Below are 21,802 nucleotides of genomic sequence, written 5' to 3'. Positions count from 1 at the left end.
CATCATCTGACATACCAGGGGGTTGCCTTGGCGACAGGCCACGGTTGAGGTCACTCTTGTTGCGAACGCAGCAGCGCTGTGATTAATAACGGAGAGCCATTTGGCGAATTTTAATTGCCAACCTTCCGTCGTGACACATGGAGCCTTTTGCTCCAGCGGTTGCTTCGACATAACTCGTCGTGAGAAATTTAGATAAAAAAAAAGATTACAACACTCGAATCAGCTGTGATAGGGCTGAGAGAATTAAACCCCATTTGTACACTGCATGATCTCCACGCGTATGACCGCCATTGAGGGTCATCTACGCGGGGCACAACAGTGGAGTGCCACCGTCACGAAGGTCCCGAATAGTTCGTGTCCTAATGATCTTTCTGGTGATATTGAACCAAATAGCGATGGGTATAAGGTATGATTGTGAGTTGAAGGTCAAGACGAGTCACCGCGCTATGTGGGCGATGGGAAAGGTAGTAAGGTGTCCTCAACCCTGATCGTGCTCCGAGCAAATACGCCACGCTTGGCCCTTTTTTGGGCCGTGAGTGTTTTGGTTGGTTCTATTCGATTGCAAACAAGTTGATCGGTTAGTGGTTTTCGATTTGATTAATTCCATCTCTACCCTTGTACGGTGATTGCAGCATCGATCGGTACCTATCTCACCTATCTCCCGTTCTTCTCTTCTCGTTACAGTTTCGTCGGCAGGTGGTTGACGTACTGAAACCGGAGCACGATGATTACTATCTGCTGCGTTGGCTGCGAGGTAAGCGTTACCGATACCGTCTAGAGTCTCTAGCCGGGGCGTCCTACTGATGATCGGCGCATGTGCAACCGGCGATAGGTCGCATTAGGTCGCACACACTGAACAGTGGCCGCTTGAACCGGTTCGGGGTCTTACGGTTGATTGCTGGCAATTAGTGGTTTGCGTGAAGAAGTAAATATTTGAAATGACTCTCGCTCTTGGGACGGACGCCCCAGGTACGCCGGTATTTATGCGCCACTGCGCGGGTGGATGCTTTACAAGCTGAGACTGGGTGCTTCACTTGTCAACTACTGCTAAAAAAAAAACCCCCCGTGTGTGGCACGTGCGAGTGGCCTTAGAACTATAATTGGCAACGTTTTTTTTCTCACCGTGCGCTTTCTGTTTTCGCGCACAGAACACAAAACGAAACGAAGTCTTGTCGATGAATGATATGAAGACCGCCACCTTTCGGAAGGCCACCGACTTAAAGACATGTTAAAATGCGGCCAGAAGGAGAAGTTAACAAGTGGTGCGTTTTTCACTGATCTCGTTTGAGAGTCATTAGGGACCGGATGTGGATTTCCTTTTTTTGTGGCGATTTTACCACACAGCAAGCAAATGAGGCAATGAAAGGTAGCAATTTTCTAATGGAAATTAGAACCTCAACAAACCCCATCGAGCTACTGTTGAAAATAATAGTTTGGTCTTGCATGATCCCCAAGCCTTATGTCTAATCTCTCGTTTGTATCTACATTCTAGCACGCAACTGGAACCCTGAGGCGGCGGAAAAGATGCTGCGCGACTCGATGAAGTTCCGCGAGCGCTGGAATACAGATGAGATCGCCAAGTGGCCCACGCCACAGATTCTACTCGACTACAGCCCCCACGGTGTGTCGGGCTTCGATAAGGAAGGTTCACCGATCATCATCATACCCTTCGCTGGGTTTGACATCTGGGGACTGCTGCACAGCGTGTCCCGGGCCGACATCATCCGCATGACGATGCAGTCGCTCGAAGGCTACATGCAGCTGGCGTACGAGCAGAGCCAGAAGACCAACAACCCAAACAGCCGACAGTTTGTGGTGGTGTTCGATATGGACAACTTCAACCTCAAGCAGTACATCTGGCGCCCGGCGAGTGAGGTCGTCATCTCGCTGATCAAGATGTACGAGGCAAACTATCCGGAAATACTAAAGTGCTGCTACATCATCAACACGCCGAAGGTGTTCGCGTTCGCGTACAACATGGTGAAGAAGTTCCTCGGCGAGTACACGATCGACAAGATCCGCATCTACAAGCCGGACCGGAACAAGTGGCTGCCATCGATTCTGGAACGGTGCGATCCGGATCAAATCCCGGCGTACTTCGGTGGCACCCAAACCGATCCGGACGGTAATCCGAAATGTGAGAAAAAGATCTGCTGGGGCGGCAAGGTGCCGAAAGAGCTGTACACGTCGAAGGAGGACAGCTTCAACAACAATCTAACGTTTACGGAGACGGAGATCCGGAAGGGCAGTAAGCTGAAGATGACGTTCGATTGTGAGGATGCTGGCTGTTTCTTGAAGTGAGTGTAGGAGCCAGACGTCGCCAGATGATTAGCATAGAAACGGGGGGAAAAAAGCCGATAGAAACAATATTTTTATTTGTTTCAATCGGCTCCCAGTTTTGATTGGTCAAACATTTGATTGTTTGCCTATTTTAGCTTGCAACGCATACAAGCGCAAACAGATAGGTGAGAGTTGTTTAATGGCGCAATTAACACATCTCTTCTTCCAGGTGGGAATTCCGTACATTCGATCACGACATCAAGTTTGGCGTCAAGTGCGTGAACAAGAAGACGGAAGAATCGATTATTGAGGTACCACTGAAGCGGGTGTCCTCCCATCAGATCGACGAGTCTGGGTTTATCACCTGCCAACCGGGCTGTACATGTAAGTACTGCTGTGATTCATATCAGCTGCAGAGGTTCCACCAAGGTCAAGGGGAATTATTTTTTTCCGTTTGGTTACATTTCCAGATCACGTACTGTTTGACAATTCGTACTCGTACTTCAAGACGAAAAAGATTCGCTACTCCGTCCTGATGACGGCACCGCTGAGTGATGTGGAGCAGACGATGGCACCGATTGCCATAACGGAAGAAACAGCGCCCGAGGATGGATCGGCAGAAGATTGAGCATTAAGACCATAAAAAGTGTTTTGCTTCGTTTTTTAAACTTTCTTTTTTTAAAAGTAACTCTTCACTAATGGGAAATAAAACGCAGGACTTACAGGGATGCATACCGGATATTAACGGAACAAGACACACAATCATTCACGATGTCAAGAACCAAAGATTCTGTTGCAATACTTAACATTCATTTCACGCAAACCGTTTCCCTACGTAAATTTATAGCTTTCGCGTGTTTAACACGACCTTCTTTCCTTTATCGGTGCGGTAGATAATGTACAGTACCAGCACACAATCACCCTGGGAATGAGTTTACACCTTTTACAAAAAAAAACAGTGATTACGCACGTTCTTCCTTTGCGCAGGTGATAATCGATTAGATAGTAAGCGAAATTGCATATCCCTAACGGCGTTCGTCCTTATCGGAGACATTGTAAAAATATTAACATTAATACCGGTGATAAAAATAAACACAAGACAGGGACAATGCAAGTCGGTAAAATAGACGATATTCTCTCGTGGAGAGTAGTGTGTACGTGAGAACCCGCGGGTAATATATTATCTTTGTAATAAAAAGAGACGGGGATCAATAGGTTAAATATAGAGGTTCGGCACCGTGTCCTAACCGTTGCATTACTTTGAAGTGATGCAAAAAGGGTACGATTTCGCTGCAAAATCATGTGTAAAATAGGAGTGCGAATGTTCGGAACTAAAGCAATGTTTAATAAACCGTACGGATTGGTTGAAACAAATTGACTATGTACGGTTTTTTTCATCACACGCAAAATGATTATCAATTTTTGGTTGCAAATGTTTGTTATATTTTAGAATTCTGGTAATTAAATAATAGTGCTGGTTGTTTGCGTTCCTGTTGGTTTACAGTTTGATTTGTTTTGCACACACTGCCTCCATTTATACATCTCCGTTTAGTTGGGTCCACCGGGACCACCACCGCCAGGACCGCCGGATTGTGGGCCACCGCCGGGACCACCTACCATTCCACCGTAACCACCTGGTTGCTGTCCACCACCGCCCATCTGTTGCATCGGCGAATGCATCATCGGGCCCGGGCTAGAACCAACCTGCGGCACAACTTGCGGCGAGGGACCTCCTATCTGTCCACCCATCGGACCGCCGGGTCCGCCCGGACCACCCGGTCCGCCTCCAGGTTGCATTACTCCACCCATCTATAGGAACAAGCAAGAACAATTTGTAACAAATTGTATATTAATCGTGACGGTCCAAAATTTACCTGCATCTGCATTTGTCCCGGTGCCGGCGGTTCGTTCGGCAGTGTTAGTGTCAGCAGCAAATCGTGTACGGCCGGGAAGAGGGAACACTCATCGGGCAGCAGTACGGAACATTCGGAGAAACGGCGCAGGTGCGCACTGACGGCACTGTTTAGCTGCGGTGGCATCGGTTCGCGCCGCTCGGCCAGTGTCGTGTGATTCATGTTCATGTCGTACACCATCGGGAGCAGCATTGTTACCGCATCCTTCCACTCCATGTTCGGCATGTACGGGACGCGCGTAATTTGAATGAAGAACAGTATCTTCTGCCTGTGGGACAGGATCGTCGTGGTACCGACGGGTACGATCGGTGTGGCCGATGGTGGAACGCGCAGTACAAACTGTACGTTCCACTTGTTGCCCTGCACCAGCTCCGGCATCAGATCTAGGCGCATTATCTGGATAAAGTCTTTCAGCACCTTAGCCGGAAGGTTTAGCATGCGCGTGAAGCTGGTCATGACCGCTGGGCGGTAGGGCGGTGCGGCCACACGCTGATCGAAGAACTGTTCTAGGATTTGCAGATCTTGGGCGCCCCACTGATACGGAGGCTTTCCGTCCATCATCGGACCCATCGGTAGCTGATCCACCTTCAGGTGAAGCGATTGCATGTGGTTAGGATTGAGGAAGACTTGGTATTGAAGACAATCCGCTTTAAATACCACAACACCCGGTTCATTCGACGTAATTGCCATCAGCTGAAAATGAAAACATAAGAGCCTTGCACCTCAAAACCCAGACAAAGGATGCTATTTTACTTACGCTTTCCTCCTGGTGAATGATACGCTGTAGCTGCCGGCGCATAAACACCGAACCGAGGAAACGCTCCAGCGGACTCAACTCCGGTCCAGGAACTTCCTTTTGCGGATGGGACGTGGCTCGACAAAGCGTATCGAGCGCTTCATAAGTCAGTGTCGTCGGTATCGCTCCAGCCCACGAGCGTGCGGGCAAAACACGCGACGTGTAGTGATGGGACGCTAAAAGCAACGCAGGAAAATAAATAATTAAACCGCAACCGAAATGGTAATTGCCGCACGCGGATACATACTTTGTACTTTATGTTCCGGACTTTGACCGGGACGCGGTGATGGCCGAGGCATTCCCGGGGATCCGGGCCAGTTCGATGCGGCTGGCGAGAGGGCTGCGAATGGGCTACCGTCCGTGTGGCTCTGCATGTACGACAAGCTGCTAGGGCCGGGCGAGTGTGCCGCCATCGGGCTTGGTTGTGCATTCAGTGGGGACGATGGCATGAGTCCTCCGCTCGGCGACGGATGCGGCATGTGAGATGCTGGCGGTGAAGTCATGTTGAAATTATTCATATGACCTTGTTGCTGCCCACCCTGACCCCCCGTACCTCCAGCTCCTCCACCACCAGCCCCACCTGCACCGCCTCCACCACCAATCGGATGCGGACTAGCCGGTGTGTGCGGATTCGAGCTGGTGGGCGGTGTTAGAGGCGCCGCAAAGCGGAGACCCGGGTCGCGCGGACTCTGTGGGCCTCTCATACCAGTACCTCCGCTGAGGAACGTGTTTGAACCACCCCCTGTACCACCGCCACCACCAGCGCCACCATTATTACCTCCTCCGGTACCACCGCCAGCACCGCCATGTCCGGACGGATCCTCTAACGTCACCGGGGACGGTGGATTGTCATCCTCGGACTGTGACCGTCGCCGGAAAACGGCCGTTTCGTCTACGTACTTCGACAGGAATCCTTTCAGGCCTTGCGTTGGGGTGAACTCTTCCACGACGTGACTTCGATCGAACCGACTGTATGCGCCATCGCGAATGGTACACAGGCCACCGCCACGGAAACGCACCTCCAAACAGTACACACCCTGGAAGGAGATGCGCAGCAGCGTCGGCGACTGTGGGATGATGCAGAAGGACAGTACCGGGATCTTGGGTGACTGTAAAATTGCCAGATGCGGTATGATCGGCAGTTTCGCGATCGAACTAAGCGGTTGATACGTTTCGTGCAGCATATGTACGATCTGTGCCAGGCTGTAGTTATGGTTCAGATGCGCCTGCAGCTGATCGCGCATCATCGAGTGAGCATTGATGGCACTGTTGCCACCGGTGAAGACGAGCCGAAACTCTTTGGCCTCCGTGTCCCAGCAGATGTTTACGCTGACATCCTTGTTAGGGCCGTAGGCGAGCAGCAGGTTGGTGTAGCTGTACGATTTGATCGTCACCATGCTCTGTAGGTTGTATTTTTCGTTGTTAAACTGCTCGCGGAACTCGTGCACTAGCGTGTAAAGGTACACAATCTTCGACCAATCGCTCAACAGCTGATCGACCACCTTCGCGACGGATTCGACGGGTTGCATTTCGTACTGGAGATAAACGGCCCGTCGCATACCCTGTTCCTTGTGGTGCAGGCTGGGTAGCGGCGAACCGTAAAAAACGAGCTCCACCGTCCAGAGCCGTGTTTGATTGCTCTTGTTAACTTGCGCCCGTACCGACACAGAAAGCAAACGTTTAAGCAGCGCATTCCACACCTGTTTATCGATCGGAGGTACATGTACGGTTTTCGGTTCGTTTGCCGATGCTGCTGCCGCCGCTTTGGCATCGGACCCTGATTGACCGGATTGTTGCTGTTGTTGTTGCTGCTGCTGTTGCTGAGCAGAAGGCGGCACCTGTGGTGGCTTCGGTTGGGGTAGTGTCAGCAGCTTCAGCACCAGTGAGGTTGCATTCGCTTCTACCTGCAGACCACCGTGCGGTATCTTCCGCATGGTAAACTCCTTGGCTAGTGTTACAAACGGCAACTTCTCGTCGCACATCGCCACGACATGCGCCAGCTCGGGAATGAAGTACGCCGGATAGATGGTTTTCTGCTGCTTTAACGGAGGTCCCATGCTGGACAGGGCACTGTCCAGGGGCGAAATCTTTCGCTTGCTGCTAATGCTGGCCGAGCTGGGCTCATCAATGTACGTGCCTGGCCCATGCGTTGCCACGAAAGTATCGAACTCAATCATCGAAAGCACGCGAAGGTACATTTTTGGCATGGCAGCGGTTGCCGGTTCATTGCCAGATGCATGTCCTCCGGTGCTGGATGTTGTGTTGCTTTGGCCGGCGGATGCCGCATCCTGTGACTGTCCTTCTTCGACCGAGGATGGTTTCACCAGCACCAAATAGAAGGTGTAGGTCATTTCGTTGGGACACGTTTGCTTTTCCTTCAGCTCCACAATCTGTAAATAGAAGAAGAACAAATGAAACTATCAAATATATGTTCCTTTATAGTCCCCATGTTCATCAGAACTCACCAAAATGAAGTTGGCATGCCGGTACAGTTGAATAAACACCTTATGCGGTCCCATTCGAGCGATCGGATGGTTTTGTGGGTAGATCAACGGCAAACGATCTTGCGTTGCTGCTGGCAAATGTTGCAACGTTTTTTCACACCTTCGTTGCGTGATCCAGTAGCGCAACTCCGATATCAGATGCTGCAGCTTCGACCAGTCGTTGTTGAGTGCGTGTTGCATTTCGGGCATAATTGGACAATCAAGATGTTTCGGCACATGGCAGCGTAACATTCCCGTGTGCGTATCCACCGTAATGTAGATGTGTTCGGCGCGAAGGCATGGATTAAGCACCGGTACGGTCAGCATGGCTGGTGTCCCTTGGATGTGATATTCAACGTCCTTAAGGAACAGCTGCAGCTCCGTTTTCACGTCGTTGAGGCGTGCAAGTGATCGCACGTATACCGTGTGTACTAGCAATCGTTCCATGGACAGCAAGTCCGAGCGGACGGCACGATCGGCGATGTCAGCTTCCTTGTTACCGATTGACGGTACGTGCAGGATGGCTAGCTGTTTCGCAGCATCGTTCGGATCTGTCTGGATGGTTAGCCGATAGCCTAGTTCTGATTTAGGATCCTTGTTTGTGAGCTCACGCCAGTACGAAACGGTAAGACGCGAACCTACGACATATTCGTCCACGTGGATGTGATCATCAAGCCGATCGCGGATTAGGCGAAGTGTTTGTGTGTACAGCACTTCAAGCTGCAGCGATTGGCAGAAGTAATGCAGACAGGTGTACACTTCCGCCAGCGCATCCGTACAGTCCACAATGCGGCCCTGGATTAGCTGATGAATGTAATTCACCTGTAGCGGATGCACCAGCGCTTTACCATCGCCCGTCTCCTTGTCTTCTACCAAGAAATCAATGTCCAGCAAGCGCCAGGGTACGGTCGGTGCATCGCCCATCACTGTCAAAGACACCTCGAACTCGTGATCCACCTTGAACGTAACGCGTCCGTTTTCGATGCGAAATTTGCGCAATTGCGGCAGTAAACTGCCCGTCACTAGTCGATGCTGTATGACCTGATTCAGGCGCTGCAGTGTTTGTCGTTTTTCCGCCGGCGTTATCGGATCCGGTGGCACTATCCGGTCCCGGATGACGGACGGTAGCCGGGAGTAGCTGCCTGTGGTGAGGATTTCAACCGCTGCAGGAATGTGAAAATTGGGCAGCCGGGCGTGTACGAGCGTTTCGCGTGCTACTCGCGATAGCATATCAGCCGTGTCTATGAACAGCATCGACTGTTTGTCCAGAAAACCCATGATTTTGGCCGATTTGTCCACCTTGGAGGCTGAGTTGGCCCACTTCACCAAGGCCAGCAGACGAATGAACAGTTGCCGTGTGCTGGCAGAAAAGTTGTAAATTTCGATCTTGCGGTCCATGTCAGTTTTACGGGGCAGTCTGTGGAAAGGGGGGAAACGGTAGCAGGATCAGTGAAGTGTTCGACGAAAAAGCGAGTTAAAGGTAAGTAAAGAGGAACTTACAGTTCGGCAAGCACCGTCAACTCGTGGTACGTTCGCTGAATGATGAAATCTATCAAACGCCCTAACGGGATCAGATTCTGCCGCTGGGCCATCTCTTGCCCGGTCGGGATGAAGCTCGTCACCGCTCCTCCCTGTTCCAATGGTTGTGGTGCCATCGTGCTCCGTTTGTTTTACTTACTGTTCGCCACCAAACGGAACAGTCTTCACAACAATAACAACTATTCACACCGATGGCTACAGCGTTAGTCACGGCCGGTTTTCCTTTCAACTGTGCACAATCGTTCTACTACAGTAACAGCGAGTTCCTTCTTCATGCATTCACACATAGCAGAGCAGGGGAGCTCTTTGCTTTCGTCCCACACGACACTATTCTTGTCCGAAAATTATGTTCCCCATATTACACGGAAAGCATTACAGCTAGCCCACGTCTATGAATAACAACCGAAGGGAAAGGTGAGATAAAGCACCACTTTTTTATATTATTTATTCGTGAAATCGCGTTTCTCGCGATATTTTCTTGAGTTGGCTTTTTTTAGCTTCTGAAGCCGTGGCCGCACGTCAAGCAACGAAGCGTTTGGGAGGAAATTTGACAGCACGAAGTGACAGCAAAAACGCTGCGCGTCTCGCAGAATGGAAAAGGGAAATTCGTCGACGAAACGCTTCGGTCTAGAAGTGAACAACAAAATAGAGAAAAAATGAAAATGACGTGCTATATTAAAAAAAGCGAGGAAATTATTTACCAGAACCATTCCCGTATTAAACTGTTTTAATTGCAAATGGTTGAAAATTTGATTAATGGGCGTATTTCACGGCCTGGTACGAAAAGCAATAACGCAGTGAGTGAAATACGCCATTGTGGTTTGTTTTGATTTGCCTGCTGTCAGAATCTCAGAAAAAAACATACACACGCACACACGGACACGCACCCAACGTGAAAGCAACCGCGGAACGACGCAGGTGGAAGAACTTTTTCATATATTTTGCGTACCGTGCCCGTGGAAGTTCCCTTTTGTACACGTACGTCAGTGTAGCTGGGAAAGGACGATCGTTCGCGTAGGTCGAGAAGGAACAAAATCACAGCCATCTCGAAGTAAGCTACTGGCGGTCACACCTGCTAACGACCATGACACCTGGTAGCGACGGTGGATAGTTGAAGGGACCGGGAATATGTTTTAAAATTGTGCTACGCTCCAAAAATACAAGCTTTCCATGAAAAAAGCATCCGTGCAGTGAATTCACATCAAAACCTCCGCCTTTTCGCCACCCGGTGGTCTTCCCGTTGAAGAGTGACGTGCATAACAAAAAGTGGAACTAAATGTCTCTGCGACCCTCGTCATATGGCCACACCATCCACCCACGCGTGTGAAGGCAGAAAACCATCACGGCACGGAAAAGTGTGCCGAAAACGAAAACATCCTGAGGAAATTTTTCTGCGGGTGTGGATGGACGCAATGTGTCCGCGTCTTCCGGTGAAACGGTACGACGTTGCGGAAATAACACACCCACAATGAGCAGCTAGCTAGGGAGGGAAGATCCGGAAGAGTGTTTTACATCAGCACCGAATCGGGTTCGGTTTGTTTTCATTCGTTTCGCGTAAAGAAAACAGTTTATACGTATTCGGAAGCACATTCAGTTGAAAACATCTATACGAGATCGATGACTGCGTTAAAAAACGGTGTTGGCGCATCCGCAGATCAAAAGGTAAGGTTCAGCTATATGGCAAATGGTGAAAATGTTTTAAATTTATAATTTACTAACTTTATTCATATTAATGATGATGGCATGGTTTTCCTGAAGTGAGAACCGAACCTCCTGGATTGGATTACTTTTTATGTTTTTATTACCATGTTCACCCTAGAGCGAATGCGGAGAAGGAAACCCTCCTCGAAAACTTATCAAACGGAAGAAATTCACGCCACTTACGATTCGGTGAACTCATTAAGCATTACTTTATTCGGGGTTAACCTTTCGCTAACCACCCATTGCTTCAATTATGCGCGGTGAAAACGCAAGCACAGAAGGAACGCGAATCATTTTCCGCCCCATTCCATCCAATTGCCGTGTGTCGAACGGTTTGTCCGACTGCCGGTTATCGATCAGTTTGTCGTCTATGATTTATGATTATTGACGGTGTCATGCGAAAATCGCACGAAATAGACAGATTCCCGGTCGTAGGAGGGAGGTTATTGATGGTTTGCGTTGTGAGAAGAAATATGTTAAACAGATCCCCAATCTCGGTAGTGACGTATCCAGGCCGGATAGTTTGCGAAAGTTACCATTTTTCTTGGAACAAATTTCAAATCATTCCAGACAGAATTTCGGGCGTAATTTGAAATGCTATTAAACTGGTTGTTGGTTAATCAAAAAGGCTAGAAGTAATCGATAAGGTTTCATGCTTCCCGGTAAACAATATAGTTCGAACATCAATCACTGTTTTCCTTCGTATCAGCAATCGTCCAACTTCACTATGATTGTTTTCTTCATTCCATTGCAGGCAAGATTTTTCCTTGTAATTATGCGACTGAATTTAAAGTTCTTGCTGATAAGTCTCTGCGTGACGGTTGCACTGATAACGTTCGCTCTGTGGGCGAACTGTGGCGTTGGACATGGGCTTGTACCGAAGTGGCCCCAGCATCATGGCGATGGTGGTAAGCTTATGCTCTTCACATAATTTTGCACTGAATAATGGTTTAATGCACTTGTCCATTCCGTCTCAGATAATCCGTTCGAACAGACGGAAGAAATCGACTGCATCATCAACCAGGAGTATGCTATCGGGTGCCGGAAGGAGGGCGAGGAGGTGTACCTTCCGTTTTCCTTCCTGCAAAAGTACTTCGATGTGTACGGTTCGCTAAACGTGGTGGACGGTAGTCGGCGGTTCGATTGGACGCACAGCTACGGGAAGGTAAACTACCCGAAGGGAGCGTATGATCCGCGCGGTATCTTCATGTACTTCGAAAACTACAACGTAGAAATGCGTGATCGCGTCAAATGCATCAGTGCGATCGATGGTGTACCGATATCGACACAGTGGGAAAGCCAGGGCTATTTTTACGCCACCCAGATCGCGCAGTTCGGACTATCGCATTATAGTAAAAATTTAACTGAACCGGAACCGCGCCGTAAAACTGTGGAGGATGGTGACCGTGAGATGGCGACCTGGGTGGTACCGAAGGGTAGCTCGATGAATCGTACGATCGATCGGTTTCGACCGGTGGCCGGTGCAGTGTTGAGCTTTTCCACCGGCAAATCTTTCGATACGGCTGTGGTGCTGCCGATGGATCACGTGCTGGACTTGGTGCTGAGTATCGATGTGCTGCTGAAGCCCAATTCCACGATATGTGTCACGCTACAGAACCGGGAAACGCAGAAGCTGTACCACGTGTACTACATACTGGCGGATCTGCTGATCGGCGTGCAGGATGAGAACATTTACTACGGCATCGGTCTAAACAGTACCGGTGCGTGGAAACATCTGACGCGCGATTTGTTTGTCGATCTGCAGAAGGGACTGCCTCAGTACGCAAGCACGGACAAGCGGCGTAAAATGCGCCGCACCGAGCTGAAGGTGATCGAGATATCGCTGCTCGGTAATGGTAGTATCGATAATTTGACACTTTCGACGAGTGAACACATTAGTCATTTTTATGATGCAGCCGAATGGTTGATTCGGCACCAAGATCCGAGTACTGGTGGGTGGCCAATACCGGTGCGGCGTAAGCTAGGATCTGGATTTGGCGAGCTGGCCCGCGGTTGGTACTCGGCAATGGCCCAAGGACACGCGATATCGCTCCTGGCGAGAGCATATTATCATTCTAGAGGAGATAAGCGATATCTAAGAGCAGCACTGGACGGGTTGAAGCTGTTTCGGATACCATCGTACCAGGGCGGCGTATTGGCTACGTTCCTGGGCAAGTACGCGTGGTACGAAGAATACCCAACGACACCACATTCGTTCGTGCTGAATGGGTTCATCTATTCGTTGCTTGGACTGTACGATCTGAACTCAACTGCACCCGCCAATCAATCGAATGAGGCGGCAGTTCTGTTTGAACAGGGTATGGCTAGTTTGAAGAAAATGTTGCTTCTGTACGATACAGGCTCTGGCACGAGCTATGATCTACGACACTTTACTCTTGGTAAGCAAATTCGCTCTGATCAACGAGAATTAGTTGTGGAATTGTTCACTTAATTTTTTTTTCGTTACACTCCCCGATAGGTATTGCACCGAATCTAGCCCGCTGGGACTACCATGCAACGCACGTGAATCAGCTGCTGCTGTTGGCCACAATCGACCCGGACCCGCTGATATCGCAAACGGCGGAACGGTGGAAAAATTATATGGTAGGCAAGCGTGCTCCGCACAACTAAGCGCAGCGGTACTTTCGTATTGCACCACAAAACGGGCACTGGTTGGCCTGGTAGACCTGCAATCTTCTCCACTTCCATTTTAAATGCCTTACACACCAGAAGAAAATTATCTCACTTCATCTATTAGTAGAGGGTTCCGTTGTTGAAAGCGGGAAGCAAGTTGTGCTTAACTTTCTACCGCGGCATCATCACTTCTCGCTCTCAGGATGCAATAATCTGAACGAGTACGAGTTTATCCAGGGGAAATCCGAATAGGGAACGCAAAAACACAGCCGCAGACCTGACAGGAATATAGGGTGTAAGCGGGATGGTCAAATTAAACCTTCTCGACTAGGGCCACCTACTGATAGTAAGATTCTGCGAGGCTTTCGTGATATGATATGGTACCTTTAGAGTGTAACGGAAAATTGTACATATGATTAGAGTTCTCTCCTTCCCCCCCAAACATACAACTGTCCTGGCTAGAACGCGTAGCGTCTATCGTAGAGCAGACTCGCATATCCCGTGCGGAGCGAGTATCCGTTTTGTAGAATCACGAAAACATTTGTTAGATGCTTTCACCATTTTTGTACTATCGAACCTATACGCTCACGCGCTCACCTACCAGTAATAATCAGCAAGTAGCGAGTAAGTTCTATCACACATATATACCTACAGGGATGTGTGTGGGGTGCGCAGAAACCGATGAATGAAAATTAAATGTAAAGAAGGTTGTAACATGAAGGAATTCAATCCAAATATCATCGTAGCATAAGTAGACTGTATCGTTTATCCCCGTCAGATCGGAAGAATGGGAGGATTTTGCGTAAACAAACCCCTGTTCCTTGCCATTGGTTTTGTTTTGCCTGCCCATGGTTAGTGGAAGCGCAAGGGCGTACTAATTTTAAATAGCATAAACACATAGGAGCATAGGATAGGACTGCAAAAAGCATTTCCTACCAGCATGATCATCAATGGGAACACTTCTGCTTGGTTGAAAGATTATAAAGTGGATGAAATACCAATCGCTTTGGCAGAGATCTGGACAGGACAAGTTCATGACATACCGTGCACAAGGAAAGCATTAACTGTCTAGCGTTTAACGGAATAGTAGTAGAAGCATACATGTCACAGAACTACCAATCAATATTTAGAGAGCTTAAACTGGAAACAGTATCGTATAAGTCATTCTTACGACGGACGTGTGGTGGATGCGTAAGAGTTTCCTAACCATGCAGTAACAAAATTTTGTACGAGCCTAATTGGTTAACGATAGGGTTTATAAGAAGTAATATCTTTGTTCCAGTTGTATGTTATTCATTTTGGCTTTCGGTTAAGCTTTGAGTGCGATTTCTGTACGTAAGTTTGCGTTATCATTTATTTTCCATGTACCTTACCGTTTATCTTAACTGTTTTTGATTGTATAGCGTTTGGTTTAAATCTAATATGTTTAATTTTTTCTAGAGTGATAAGCAATTGGTTTATTTATTGGTAAAAAAATAATGCTTTAAAGAATGAAGAAACGATGGCTCAAGTATCATCGACTTAACGTTATTTACGATTTACAACAATGTAAATCACGTAAGACCATGTGTGTACGAAGAGAATGGATGGTAAAGATGGTTACTACAATAATCCTGTACCGTGGATTATTTAGTTTTTGTTTTAAATATTGCTGTGTGTATATGTGAGATAATTTAGTTATTTTAGTTTCCCACAAAGACAAATCAAGCCACTGATGTTTTCAAACATTTCGGTTCGGATTCCTGTTGTAAACAGCTACTTCATAATGGTTAATTTTCACACAGTTTGAAACAAAACGCTCATAAGACTGCATCCAGTTGCGGACGGTTGGATTATTGTGTGTACGTATTTGTCCGGCAGAAACTAGGTTCAAGTTCAACTCTCCCCCAGTGTAGTGTAGGGATGCTGCAGAAACGAGGCGAACGATATTTTCTAACTAAACCTGATAGTCGGACCTATTTGTGAATTGTTTACCGGCAGAAAACACATGATCCATTCCTAGTAATGCCGCTGTAATGATAACTTCCAGTTTGACTGCGAAACCAATGGCGGTAATGTAACATAGATAGCTAGTATAATATCGGCACGTAGTGATTATCTGTATTGGAAACCGAGAAATAGAGAGAGAGAGAAGCCACGTAAACTCGGAATAGTGTTTGGTAGATGGCAAATCCTGCTGATCATGGCAGCATTGTATTGGTAGTAGTAAACTAGTAAATGAATAATATCTCCACACCTGAGTAGAGAAAGGAAGTTGGCTGTTAGAACGTTTTGTAAGCGAAACGAAGAAAAAGATGAGATGAAAAAAGCAAAAAAAAAACACTCTCGACAATAACATGAAGATAGGTGAAACTGGTATAGGTGCGTTGTGATGTGCAAACGATGAACAAACGGCGACACATTGTATCGTAACGGAGCGGCTAACGCCGGATTAATTTGACTCTTTTTAACGAACGAAATAAGTTGTTATGAGTTTTTCGTTTTTGTGCACAAAAAGATTATAATGAAATTAAATCAGGTTAGACTGTTTCTTTGTTTTTAATAATTAACAAAAGTAAGTTTTGTGTGCAAAAACTGACCAAATTCAATCAACTCTCTACTCTGCATGGCGTCAGCAGTACTGTAGTAATCTCTTCAACGCCCCATATCGCGTGTCTTGGGGTGCGATCGTTTTCATACCAAGCCACAGTTTAATCTGTACGAAGCACCCGATTGTCGATAGTTAGTGAAATCCCGCAGAAACACATTCAATAACGTTACTCTACAAATATTGTAGCACATCACATTAAACTCACTGTCGAACTTAAAAAAAAACTCTATCCAGCAGCAATTGCAAACCACTAAAAAAACAAAAACCACAACAGTGTACAAATGTTTGTAGTTAATGAAATAAGTCGTACTTTAAAAGACCCATTAGCGGTGTGAACGTGAAAAATGTATCGCAGGAAGAACGTTGAACATTAGTACCAAACTTACAGGCTAGCATAAAGCATATTCGCATTACTTGCAAAAGAAGTAACATTTGACGACACAATATTGATTGTTTGGACTGTATCGAAGTGGAAAAGTTTTAGTTGATGGTAGTGGAAGACTTAGCTTTAAATTAATTTGTATCAATCAAATGCCATTAAGAACATCGAACCGAAAGTACGTACTTGATTTACAATTGGTAACAGCACAACTAAGTATATGCAAGAATATCATCAAACACGAACATATAGCTATTGTCGACTGAAGTAGAATCAAATGTAATGGAAATGTATATTGTTTTTAGTTAAGTAATGCAGAAGTACTTGCCAAATTGTGTTTATTTCGCTAATATTCACTCTACTTCATTTTTGCTATAAACAAAGTTAAATTGTATAAGGCTACGGCAGCAATAGTTTCCACTACCGCGATCGAGTTTTCTCCAAATACCACTTCTAGGCTGGTAAAGCAAATCTTGTTCTGGTTTAGCAAAACACACACTACAAAACAGTACGGTTTATGTCAATAATAACTACCATATCATAGGCAAACCAGTAAGGCAAAATGATAACGAAATTCGTTCGTAACATAGTTGGACACATACAAAAAAAAACACACACACACACACCACACGCATAGTATATCTTTGCAAGAATGCATATACAACGTAGAACGATGTGAGGGCAGTACGAACACGAGCATGTCACATTGATCCTCACGTTATGTTGCACTCGGACAAAATCTGACTAACGATGCCACTACTGCATCCGTAATAAAACCAAACACCTAATAAAATGCTAATGTTAAAATTTTACTTAATTATCTTGAGAAACATTTTCAAAATGCAAGATAGTTTTCAGTTGTAGTACCTCGTAATGTAACTATTTCTTTTATGGAATGGAAACATTTCTAGTCGGACAGTATTGGTAGGATGCCTATAAGAAGAAACCATCACTTCAGTAATGAAATGGAGAGAAATCATTGCGGTTTGGATATTAACCTAGACACAGTTCTGTCGCCTCACTCTACAGAACAGAGGAATCTTCTAAGATTACTGAAAAAAACTAAACTGCATTATCAAATATAACACCACATTCACAGTTATAATTTAGTAATACTTTGTATTTAATTTTGGAGAGGAATAATTAAAAAACCTTGGGCGAATTCGACTATACCACTAGTCTATCTGCTCATAAATGGCAAAAGGTTTGGGTTACCTTAACAACTCCGTTTTTTCCCAAGGTGTAGATTCTACTATTTTTCTATAGTATGCCACATCCTAGGTAATAAGGTACGAGAATCCTCAAAATCTCATACACCACCCCTCACATATCCTTTCCTTCTTTCTTTTCAAACTATTTTTCCCCTATTTCCGCAAGAGGTGAAAAAGACCCAGGAGGTCCAACACCTGTTCAAAAATTTCCACCAACAACAACATCACATCAGTAAAATACCTTCACAATGTAAAATAATGTTCTGAGAACGTAAAGACTTTCAATTCGTCGGAAAGCAATGTACTTAAAACCAACGGATCGAAGGTAATAATTTCCCAGCAACTACACCAAACTGGCAACTGTCTCGCCAGTCGCACCTTTCGCAGATGATCATGCGCCAGTGTCACAGACCGATCGTCGGTTTTACGGAACTACGGTTGATTTGAATTTTTATGTGTCTTTTATGCTGAGTAGCGACTGAGGGCGGCTGGGATGATTTAAGACGAATAGGACGCGCATGGACGCCATAGTAATTTTCCGGAGAATTGTTTACGCGATCCGAACTGCGTGAAATGTTTTGGAAAGATTCGTGGGTCGTCGTGAGGCGCGTTAGTGCATTGTGTAACCGTGGTACAGTTTGGCAACTGATTGAAGCATATGATATGGGCCTGTATAGGAAACGCACCTTAGCGTGGAACAGTCGCCGTGGTAATGGAAATGGAAACCATTCCTCGAAGGATGAGTAGGTCGGTCGTGCGTTATAAGCAAAGGCTAAATCATTGCATTTATCTTGCCTCTTCTTTGCTTTCCACACTCATATCTGTACGTTTTCACATCTTGCAGGCAAAACAGCCGGTTCGCAAACGGGGCACCAAACCCCCCCCCCCACACATCCAGTTTGAGTGGCGCCAACGATAGTGCGAAAATGCGCAAAAACCCGTGCCGCCGGTCTGCTGGCAAGTGTGTGGAAATAAATTATCGACCATCGAGTTGAGTGTGTGTGTGTGTGTGTGGGTACGATTGCAGCAATCGACTGCACTCATGTTTTGCATAGAAATGGTGATTACGCGTTTGCAGTCCACGGCTCACGAATAGCTAGTACAGGGAGTGTGAAGAGTGTGGGCCTTCCTTCTGTGTTGTTTTTTTTTTTAAAGCGGCGAGTATAGATTTGCATTCGCCCGCGTGTGTGGACCTGACATTGGCTATTGGCAGGGTTGCCTGATGGCTTGATCTGCCTATCAGACCGTTGTTGATTAGCTGGCAGGCGCTAGGGTGATCCTACCACATGGCCGAGGTTCGGCAGGTTAGCCCGATCGCTGAGGCTAATGATGCCTTGCAAAGCCCTTTCGCTTGTATCGTGGGCTTGTGGTGGCACGTGTTGCTTGGACGAAGCAGTTAATGTACGTGTGGCACTAGTAAACGATAACAGTAGAAATCTTTTTATTTTCAGGGTAATGTCCATATAGTACAAACATCAACTCCTCAAACACCTCACCCTGTCAATAGCTTTTTAGTGATGGCTAAGCACCGATGTCGATAATAAAAGCGAAGACCCTGGAATTGGGCATCCAACATCAAGCAACTGTCGGTGGAGTTAGATCGCTTCAACTGTTGACGTAGGTGCCCACACGCGTATACACGCTGAAGGGCTCATCTTGTACGGAACGGGAGAAAGTGTTGGCCGAAGGACGTGAGCATGACTTGTAACCTGTGGGATGTGCCTGAGTTCCAACTGTTCCAACTTGACTTTGCGGGGAAGCTATTCACAAAATCGGTTGCTCAAGATGTTGACGTCGCCAATGCTTGCGTAGGCCGCCAAATCGGGTGGGAGCAATTTTTGAATTTCAAATCAACCTTCCACGCACACACACACACACATAACCGTGTGTTACGAAATCCCAATCACTTGCCTTGATTGGTTGGGCTGGACAATTTGACATCCCATACGACGAGTGTAATGAAATATAGATAAATAGCTAGTTTTGGAACTTGCGGCAAGGTGGAAGATGTTTGATACTTGCTTTTGTATTGTAAAACAAGGTTGTTTAGCTGTGCGTGGTACGCTTCATTGCAATTTTGTAACACTTCCTAAACATTATGTAATAAAAAGTGCATAACTTTCAATCTTGTGTAGAAATACTCTAGATTAATGTTTTTTAATGTTTTAAAAATGATTTTTCATGATATTTAAATCTATCTTAAAAATGGACAGTTATCACTTTCAGTTCACCTGGAGAGCCACTTAAGCTATCACCCATCTGGAGAAAGGCAAGAGTGCCAAACAGAATTCCTGTGATGGCAATAAACAACAAACGGTACATTAAAGCACAGTAGATTTTAAAGATGAAGATCGAAGACAAATTGATCTCCATCCCTATCCTAGCTAAGGTTCTGGTTAGTTGGCGTATGACCGCCTAAAATGGCTTCGAAATATTTTCCCTGAATTTGTTTATTAAACAACTTTTAGCGTTTTTTAGCGGGACTTTATTGCATTCCATTACCTTTATTAGCTCTTTATTTCAGCCAGTGCGATAAAGGTAAACATTTGTTCATTGGTTCAAGTTTGCTTACTTTGTTGTGTGTTGTTTTCAGTCTCTGTATATTTATAGCTTTGTTTTTCTATATCAATGTTTAGTATACTAATAATGTACTACTCCTGACTTGGTTTTTGTCATATATTTAAATTTTATATTGAATATTCCAATAGAGTTTTTAAAAGTTTTAAATATTTTTTTCGGAATGCTTAGCAGTTTTTTACCAAATCTTCTTACAGTTTATTGTTTCATTTAATGTAATTTCTACTCGTTTATAGTTTGTTTTTTTTTAAAGATAGTTCTCTAGTATAAAGTCTCTCCTCTCCTGAATTCTCTTACGATGAACGAGAAACGAGAATTTAGCATATAACTTCTACAAATTGTGCTCTAAAGATAGAAGTATTCAATCTTATTTCATATTCATATATTCCTATATTTATTATTGTTGTATATTTGTACTAAAACCACATGGGTGCCTCTCCTTGAGATGTAGGGTACTTAAATAAGTAATTTTCGCAAGTGGGTGGTGGGTATAGAAATCCGCTCCGTCCGCAACCGCACGAACCGTTCGAACGTTTGAAAGCTGTAAATGTTTAATAATAATGATAAAACATAATTGCATGCGAACGATGTTCGATGGTAGTCCGTTTTATAAATCACACCAGATTCGTTTTGCACGCTTCCCGAACGGCCCCACATCCACACAAAACAACATAATTAAATTAATCGTTCGTTAAGCTAGAAAATTGGCCCAATTGCGGATCGGATTTTTCACCCCACAGTACCAGGCCAGGGCAAAAACGTGCCCGTGCTTACCAGGGTGGAGTACTTTTTGTTGTTGTTGGTGGTGGTGGGTGATCTACGCGGAGGTTTGGTGCTGCGCCAACCTGGTGCGGTTTATTATGATGATGCCCTGTAGCTAAATGTAATCATTTTCTTCACGCACGCTCTATGCAAACAGTGTGCTTTAGGGAGTGTGCGATCGGTTCGCCAGCAGGGTCATGAAATGGAAGAGTGAGGCAAAGAAAAAAAAAAAACGAACAGCATTAATACCTGCTAATATCACAAATCTTTCTGTTCCGATCGTATCCAGCGTACGGCAACCCACCATCGGGTGTATCGGGTGTAGCATAATAATCGAACACTCATCGGATCGGTTGTAGGAACCTTCTCCACCCTTTTCGGCTAGTTCTACATCGCCCCACTACATCCGAATGGGTGGGCAGATTATATTCGCCAACTATGACGGCATGCAATCCATGAACCGTGTAAAATCAATCTCGATAAATTAGCTACCGTTTTATCATTTACCGGGCACCCGGGGAAGTTTGCGCGTGCAAGATGGGGAAGTTGGCAAAGGGATGTTTTCGGTCGATCTTCCGGCTAATCGTTCATCGATCGTGATGGTAGAGCACGCGCCGTACCGATTACTGGTGGAATGGTGAAGCGAAAAGAAAATTGTTCACTTTCCTGTGTTTGTGGCATGTGGGCATCGCTTCCGTACCAATGGCGTTGGCGAGCTGGTGGTATTTATTTCGCTTGTGCATCTTACGATTTCTTGGCAGATCGCTTCCTAAACCGTACGATTAGATACAGAATTAAGGTGTAACAGAGTCGGGGTGCATTTTACGGGCCTGCTAGTGCCGGGTGCAGCATCGCTTGCGGCTTCCGTAATTCAACCTCGTGTGTGCGCCTCTTCTTTGTCGATCGAGCGGGCGATCGCCGGATTCGTAGCCAGGTC

General features: G+C 46.1%; 3 protein-coding genes across 3 annotated transcripts; 2 read left to right on the top strand and 1 right to left on the bottom strand.

Annotated features, from left to right (window-relative positions):
• The first annotated feature begins 265 nt into the window (after positions 1–265).
• LOC128713934 (SEC14-like protein 2) lies at positions 266–2,908 on the top strand. The gene is given in 7 exon segments (XM_053808806.1): positions 266–343; positions 345–390; positions 393–406; positions 685–754; positions 1,493–2,297; positions 2,510–2,664; positions 2,751–2,908. Coding segments are annotated over 7 exon segments (1,326 nt in total).
• Positions 2,909–3,828: 920 nt separating this feature from the next.
• LOC128711413 (mediator of RNA polymerase II transcription subunit 14) lies at positions 3,829–9,127 on the bottom strand. The gene is made up of 6 exons (XM_053806285.1): positions 8,973–9,127; positions 7,455–8,889; positions 5,237–7,379; positions 4,951–5,165; positions 4,155–4,886; positions 3,829–4,089 (listed from the first exon to the last, which is right to left on the bottom strand). Exons 1-6 carry the CDS (start codon positions 9,125–9,127, stop codon positions 3,829–3,831), a joined length of 4,941 nt encoding a protein of 1,646 aa, XP_053662260.1.
• A 1,501-nt stretch (positions 9,128–10,628) lies between these two features.
• On the top strand, positions 10,629–13,343 carry LOC128713458 (D-glucuronyl C5-epimerase B). Its single transcript, XM_053808319.1, has 4 exons — positions 10,629–10,673; positions 11,467–11,620; positions 11,690–13,111; positions 13,192–13,343. The coding sequence occupies exons 1-4, from the start codon at positions 10,629–10,631 to the stop codon at positions 13,341–13,343; spliced, it is 1,773 nt and encodes a 590-aa protein (XP_053664294.1).
• The last annotated feature ends 8,459 nt before the right edge of the window (positions 13,344–21,802 follow it).

Source organism: Anopheles marshallii, chromosome 3 (assembly GCF_943734725.1).
Source record: "Anopheles marshallii chromosome 3, idAnoMarsDA_429_01, whole genome shotgun sequence".
In the NCBI taxonomy this organism is placed as follows: Eukaryota; Metazoa; Arthropoda; class Insecta; order Diptera; family Culicidae; genus Anopheles; species Anopheles marshallii.
The sequence above is the reverse complement of the archived record's forward strand: the minus strand, read 5'-3'. Positions and strand labels throughout refer to the sequence as shown.

What these genes read in the sequence shown, in the direction of transcription:
- LOC128713458 (XM_053808319.1), top strand. Translation starts at nt 10,629, where the DNA reads ATGACTGCGTTAAAAAACGGTGTTGGCGCATCCGCAGATCAAAAG. An exon ending in GCGCATCCGCAGATCAAAAG is followed by an intron (nt 10,674 to 11,466) that starts GTAAGGTTCAGC and finishes ATTCCATTGCAG; the next exon opens with GCAAGATTTTTCCTTGTAAT. An exon ending in TCTACGACACTTTACTCTTG is followed by an intron (nt 13,112 to 13,191) that starts GTAAGCAAATTC and finishes ACTCCCCGATAG; the next exon opens with GTATTGCACCGAATCTAGCC.
- LOC128711413 (XM_053806285.1), bottom strand. Translation starts at nt 9,127, where the DNA reads ATGGCACCACAACCATTGGAACAGGGAGGAGCGGTGACGAGCTTCATC. An exon ending in TTGACGGTGCTTGCCGAACT is followed by an intron (nt 8,890 to 8,972) that starts GTAAGTTCCTCT and finishes CCCTTTCCACAG; the next exon opens with ACTGCCCCGTAAAACTGACA. An exon ending in CGGGACAAATGCAGATGCAG is followed by an intron (nt 4,090 to 4,154) that starts GTAAATTTTGGA and finishes TTGTTCCTATAG; the next exon opens with ATGGGTGGAGTAATGCAACC.